The sequence below is a fragment of the Acyrthosiphon pisum genome, chromosome X (assembly GCF_005508785.2).
Source record: "Acyrthosiphon pisum isolate AL4f chromosome X, pea_aphid_22Mar2018_4r6ur, whole genome shotgun sequence".
In the NCBI taxonomy this organism is placed as follows: Eukaryota; Metazoa; Arthropoda; class Insecta; order Hemiptera; family Aphididae; genus Acyrthosiphon; species Acyrthosiphon pisum.
This window is the reverse complement of record NC_042493.1, coordinates 23,110,977-23,118,408: the sequence shown is the minus strand read 5'-3', so window position 1 is coordinate 23,118,408 and position 7,432 is coordinate 23,110,977. Positions and strand designations below refer to the sequence as shown.

Genomic DNA, 7,432 nt, shown 5'->3' with positions numbered 1-7,432 from the left:
CGAGAATAAATATTTTACATTTTATAAATTTATAATTTTTTAGTATTCAATATATTCAAAAAATAAAAAATATAAAAAATATGCTCCGACCGATGAAAAGTAGACTTGTTCACCAATTAAAACATCTTTACATTTTTTAAATCGAACCACTAGAAGTACTTTAATTTTTGTCAGTAGCTAAGGTCGTTTTGATGAAAAATAATAGGGTTTGCAGGGGCCTTAAATATAAAAAATAATGTGACAAAATATGCAAAATCTCATTAATTTTCATTAGTATTATTTTAATTTACATTTTATTGACATTTTAAGATTTTTGTTATGATTATTGATAATAATTTTGATATATTTGTATATATTGATTGTATTTTTCTTCTTACTATTATAATTATTGAATATTATTGACAGTATGAAAAAATATATTAGTTTAACGTTTTACAAAGATTGTTAAATAAATAAACCATTTGTTAATAGTTTTAAATATCTTGACACAAGTAATTTATTTTCGTCTACAATAAATGTTGTACGAATTAAATAACACAAAGTACAAAACTAGACAGAACAGAACAGAACTACAGTACAAAAAAACTTCAACTATAAAAATTTGAAACAATGTAAAATTTTTTTTTTTTTTAATTGATCTTATAAAACATCGGCTTCTGTGGCCATTAGTTTACAATTTACAGTAATTTAAAAATGTAAAATTGTTAACTATGATAACGTTAGTTGTGCTACAGTGCCATGTGCATACCCGTTTGGCCGAATTCAGTTACGGTCTGTAAATACGCCCCCCGACCCAACAGAGTGCAAGCACTGAAAGCTCATGGCTCCACCCCCGTGAGCATGCTTATGAGCTGCGTATTTATGCACAAACACAAGCTGCGAATTCCAGTAGGAGGGGTGATAAAATGTATCTGATTTTAATTGAGAAACATATCGAAATTTATGTTTCAAAATCAAAAATGTGATAATTGGGGATAAATGCATGAAATATTTGGGTGGTGAGGTTTGACATTTTTTTTTTAATCTTAGTACCTATTGTTATACCTATATAAATGATAGGTAGGTACATCATTGGTATTATTGGTATTTCGTGGGGAGATTAAGATTACCCTTCGCGGCGAAACGGTCGCGGTGAAAAGTCCAGCGGCGAATCGGTCGCGGCGAAATGTCCGGGTTCGAGTAATTTCATCTCTATCCTCATAATTTATTAATTTTACAATCTTAACCATGTTTGCAGCATTGTCACACGTATATCTTTTAATTAATTATGTTATGCTACGTACAAATTACTAATTACTAATTAGTAAGGTAAATCCAAATGTATTTACTCCAAATGTTTTAACTTTTAACAATATATACTATACTTATCGGTTACTTTACTTGTGTCTTGTGATAATAGTATAATGTTAAATAGTACCTACCTACTTACAATGTTAGATCTCAGTAAAAGCAGCTTAAGAATTTTAATATTTGATTCAACATAGATTTTACAAGCTTACAACAATGTTTATCCAGAATGGCAAACAATTAATAGTGTTCAGTAGCGAGCCGAAGTGGTCAATTTTGACGCAGTTGCGTCAACTTTTCAAAGGGGGTGGTGCCTTAATTTTTGGTATTTCTGTGGTCATTTTTTGATGCTTATAAGTCAATTTAAATTTTTTTTGTGTGCATTTTTTAAATATTTTTAGTTTAACAAGTTCCGGGCCCTAGTTATAATACAGTATATACTATGTATTGTTTACTTTGTGAGTGATACCGTTGTATTCACTATTGTTTGGTTGTATTTACCAAACGAAATGTGCTAATAACGATTGCGCGTTAGAAATAACAGTAATATATTGTCCGTTACCTACCAAGTTTTCGTTGTTATCTCTACAATTCTGGTGAAAACCCAGCGTTCTATACGTCCGTCATGCACTTTGCTGACCACAAAGTCACCACTATAGTCACTACTCTCTGGGACACTGTGTACTGAGCATACTCTTTTTACGTTTAACATTTTGACCGTTTATGTTCACACCGTTGTTCATTCCTGACTCGTCCATTCTGTGTTGAAATTTAAATATTTTATGGTATTAACAAAATTATTATGGCTGATTCTGACGTTATAGACATGTTTCATGCTTGGAGATTATCGATCTACATTGACGTTTTCAAAGGTACGTATACATAATCTTATTTAATTATTTGTTCTTTTACCAAACACATTATTTTTATGAAATAATATAGGCTACTTATATAGGAATATAACCTGGTTAGACCATGTAAGTGTATGGTAGGCGGAAGAAAAGCCCAGAAAAAAACCTAACGGAAAATGTTTTTAAAATTCCCGCGAAAAAATTAATTTGCATTAAAGCGTTTACATGCACTTCTTAATCCCGGAGTAAGAGTTAATTCGATTTGACGAATCGATTAAATAATAAATGCGCATTAGTTTATACTTTATTGCGAATCAAAAATGCGTTTATATGCACCCAACTCTCGGATTAACTCAATGCGCGTTAACTTCTGCATATAAACGTGGTAAATAATCATATCGTGGTAAAATATAATTGTTAATTGTATAAGAGACAAACATAGGTACTTTCATAAAAGAAAATCTTAAAATTTCAAATATAAATAATTATATATCTGAATATGACTTATACTTATATATATAATATATATTATATAACTATTGAAAAATTTAAATGTACCTATTATATTAGTAGGTTATTATAGTATTCGTTCTATTGAAAATATTATAAGATCTTCTTTTTCGTTGCTTAAGATTATAATTTATATAGGGCAGGGATGGCGAACCTATGCCACGCGTGTCACGGAGTGACACTCGCGCATTATTTCAGTGACACGCCAATTTAAAATATAATTCATAATTTTTACTTCACTTTCCAAAAAAATTATTGATAATTTGAAACTATCTTTAACTTATTATTGGAATATATCGTAAGATATTGTAATCTGTACTTTCCATTTCCTAAGTTCGTAAACGATTATAGATTAGACTATCAATAAATTAGTTTATCGCGTTTGACGTTATGACAGTCGTCAACAGATAGTTTTGGATGCCTTACACGAAGACTAAAAAAAAAAGAGGCTTTGATACTGCCATAAACCACTGCGATAAACCACCTGTCAATAAATTGCATTTTTATTACCCAACTATTGATAAGCCTTTTTACATTTAATTTAATTTATATTGTTCGGTACTTACCAATATAATTGATATATATATATTATATAAACAGTATATAACCAGTCAAAATGTTAAAATTTATCAATAGCTGGGTAATATTGACACTCTATATAGTACTCCATTACTTGGTTATTGAGATACTATCTACACGTGCTACTATAGTACAGTTTTATTCAGTTATTGACTATTGACTATATTGTATTTATTGTATTATGCTTTTTCGAGTTATTATTGTTGTAATTTTACAGTCGAAAATTGACTGAAGTTTATGATTATTATCTGCTACCTATATAAATACCTATATTAAACTATCTCCTGTTTTGTAATTTTTGTATACATTTTAGTATGTATATACCGGTACAGGCTGCGCATTCATTTCTGGATCTGTAAAAAAACTGTATAAATTACCAATGAAGCCAGCATCTTCACAGCAGAAATAATTGCCATCAATGAATCAACAATCTACGTTGAAACCAGGGATGGAAAACATTTTTAATAATATATTCTTATAAGTTATAACTCTTAACTTTTAAGTTATAACTTATAACGATAACGTGCAGTATAAAAATGCACTTATAAGTTTAAAAGTCAAATGAATTATTTATTATTCTTAATATTTAAATTTGTAATCAAAATTATAATTTATTTTTATAAAATTTAGAAAGTTAAAAATTTCTGATTAAAAATTTAAATATTTTTAAATTTTAAAAGGGCATTGTTAACGATTAAAAAGTAAAGACTTAAGTCTTAAAGTGAAACACTATTTCAGATTTCAGATTTCTAGATTAAATAATAAAAATAATCCAGAACTCAGAAAATTAACATACAATTGTAAAAAAAATAAAAATGTAAAATACACCTAAGAATCAAAATAAAAAATGTGCAATTACACATTGAAACAAAAATAATAAATAGTAAGTAGGTATTAAGTACAAAATAAAGATAAACACTATTAAAAATAAAATAAAACAAGTTGATTTTTATTTAATAAATATTAATATTTATAAATAATAACTTATAACTAAGAATGACTGTTTCTTGTAAATATTCTATTTAATTAAATAATATTTCTTAATGTTAATCATACATTGTGTAAATATAACAAATTAAATTTTTTTTAAATTAAGTTTATAACAAACATTTAGGAACAACATTACAGGAACAACGTTAGTTAATATCACAAAACTACAAAAGTTAAGTACTCAATAGTTAATATAAATTATAATAATATATAGTACCTATATATAATTATTAAATAACATATTAAAAAAAAAATCATTTTTTAAATTGCTTATTGCCTCTTATAATCATTATATCTTCTAAAATAGTTTCAGTCATATTTGTACGTAAATCTGACAAAATTAATTTTAATGAGGAAAAGCTTCTTTCTACACTGACCTGAAAAATATTAAAATTATTTAATTATTATTTAAAAAAATATGGTCATAAATTATTTTAAAGTTTTAAACTAATTACTTGTGTTGCTGGAACAACTAAAAACTAACTTGGGCTAATCTGTATAGCTCAAGTCTAGATTTTTGTTGTTCTTTCCAATACTCAACAATATTTGTTTTATAATGTTCCCTAGATATATTGTCAAACGCTTCTAACAAAAGTTGAATTGGTGCTTGAGTAGAGAAACTGTTTGATCCTAAGGGCACTGCTGTTTCATTATTATTAAGAATGAATGATTCAAAGTCATCTTCTATTATTGGTTCATTATTTCCTGCAGAATTATTCAATTCTTCTGCTTCAGAATTATTTAAATCTTGTATGGTTAGATTATGATCATTGGTAGCATTCATTGAAATCATTAAATCATATATGTTTGTTAAATGCTCTTTTGCTATATTTTTATCAGAATAATCCAAAAGAATTTGAAATCTCGGATCCAAATAAATAGCTATAGTAATAATGAAAATTAAACACAATAAATATAGGTTAATAATGTAATAATAATATTATAATATAATATAATATAATATAGTATATAGTGTATATTCTAAGATCTTCATAGTTACCAGCAGAGAATAATTCATTTTTTAGCAACAGTTTTTGTCTAACCATCATTATTTGATAAATAGAATTAGAAACAGTAGAATCAATATTTTGAGGTTTATTTTGAGTTTGTAACCAAGTACAGTAAATATCACCTATTGTGATGTCTTGTCTTTGTAGTGATAATGAAGCTTCTCTAACTGGTGTAAGTGACTTTACCTACAAGAAATTAAAATTTAATTCATTGGTTATTTTTTAATTAAAAAAAATATTAAGTTTTTACTAAATTTCCAATTGATGTCCATTCATTTACACTCAGTTTTAACAATGTATTTGTATTTGCATGGTCAATACAAAATGACATTAACTCTAACAAACGTTCTAACATTAGGTAGGTAGTATCCCATCTAGGTTCTATATCAAGAATAGCCTTTTTTAATTTAAGAACTTTAACTAATGTTGCCATATTTGGTGTACGTAAATGTTTTATAACCTATAATAGTATAATAGAATTACATAACTAGTAATTAAACATTTTATAACAAATAGCTAAATAGATATACCTTACAAAGTTTACAGTTTTAGAATTAGAATATATTACAGTATTAAAATTTAAAATAATATAATGAGTTTTATAAAATTATCTAAATTACTAAATGTGAAATATATTACTTTTCTAGCTTTCCAAATTACATTTTGAATGACTAGATTTAAGACCATCTAGAACATATAGCTGTAGAGTATGTGCTGAACAGCGTATCATTCTAGTTAAAATTGATGATTGAATAGCTGCCTCTAAAAGTAATTCAAATGATTCATTTTCAGATCCATCTTGGACTAAAAAATCATCTTCATTTAAGCCAAGTTCATCATAATCTATATTATCTGAAGAAGATATTAAATCCACCATTTTCACCATATTTTTGGCATTGTCTGTAGTAATAGACAGTATTTGATGTTGTTTTATATTCAATTTATTAATGACTTTAAAAACCTGAAATAAACATAAAAAATTTTATAAATTATATTAAAATTATTTTTTAAGTATTAAGAGCAGAATTACCTAATTTATTAATTTGACTAATTTTAAATTAAATAAACAAGATTTTTTATTTTAAATTCAATATTATAAAATATAAATGTATTATTATAATAATAATTATAAATGTATAGCTACCACATTTTTAAGATTTTCAGCAGTATGTTTTTCAAACAATTCAACCATCGCTAGAGTTTTCACCACAAGTTTATCATCTACCATAAGTTGAACGTTAATTCCTAGAATTGATCGTTCTTTTCTAGTTAAACCATCAATTTTCAAACTAATAAGTTAATTTTTGGTTAGACAAATTATTTCATTTCTTATAGAATTGGCAGTTTCAGAAATATGTTGTATTATATTATGGCGATTAATACTTTGATTTCCTCCTAAAGCTTTCAGAATAGGATTTAAAATAGTCTGAAATCCAGAATCTTCTAACATTGAAAATGGTCTACCATTTACTGTGGTTAGTTCTATACATGCGTTTAATAAAGTATTAAAATTAAGTTTAACTAATGCTGATTCTTTAGTTATAGTAAACACTGCATTTAAATCTGTCTGTACCTGAATTATTATAATATGATATATAAATTTAATTTTAATTTTTATACACAAAGTATAAATCAGTTTATTAATAATAATGTAGCATACTTTTCTTTTTCTTTGATCTATACAATTAATTTCTGATGACATTCGTTTATCTTTATCTCCTTTACTTTTTTTCCCCTGTAACTCTTCATATTCTTTTTTATGATTAGTCCTTAAATGAGTCTCCATATTACCAAAGTGTAGTCCATTTAATATAGTTTTACAATTTTCAACCAAACACTTGGATTTTTTAGTAATTTTATCTTTTGAAAAATATGTGTCCACTGGGTTAGTCTGCGTTCTACCCATATTAATTAATAATTTACTTGGCAAATATCTAAAAAGTAAAAAGTAAAAATTCACATAATAAGTTAAGATAAATTATAATTCATAATTCATTATTATTTTGATTATTATTTATTTCTTAATAGTTAATACTTATAAAGTTATAATACTAGTTAATAGTCAAAGACAAATTACAAGTAAATTAAATAATAATGAAATAATAATATATAACTTACCCTTACAGAATAGTGGATACAGTTATAATTTATCACAAATTACAATGAATTTTCAACTATTTAACAATAGCAACATCTAATAAGTAT

The 7,432-nt window shown here is 25.8% G+C and overlaps 1 protein-coding gene across 1 annotated transcript in view; it reads right to left on the bottom strand.

The window, feature by feature from the left end:
- Positions 1–5,660, bottom strand: part of LOC103309560 — a 5,911-nt gene extending 251 nt beyond the window's left edge. Inside the window, exons 1-5 of the mRNA XM_016804673.1 lie at positions 5,478–5,660; positions 5,218–5,413; positions 4,702–5,099; positions 4,554–4,594; positions 1,954–2,046 (exon numbers count right to left, since the gene is read on the bottom strand). Of these exons, the coding sequence (XP_016660162.1) occupies positions 1,954–2,046; positions 4,554–4,594; positions 4,702–5,099; positions 5,218–5,413; positions 5,478–5,660 (911 nt within the window). The remainder of the gene's footprint in view (positions 1–1,953; positions 2,047–4,553; positions 4,595–4,701; positions 5,100–5,217; positions 5,414–5,477) is intronic.
- Between the last annotated feature and the right edge of the window lie 1,772 nt (positions 5,661–7,432).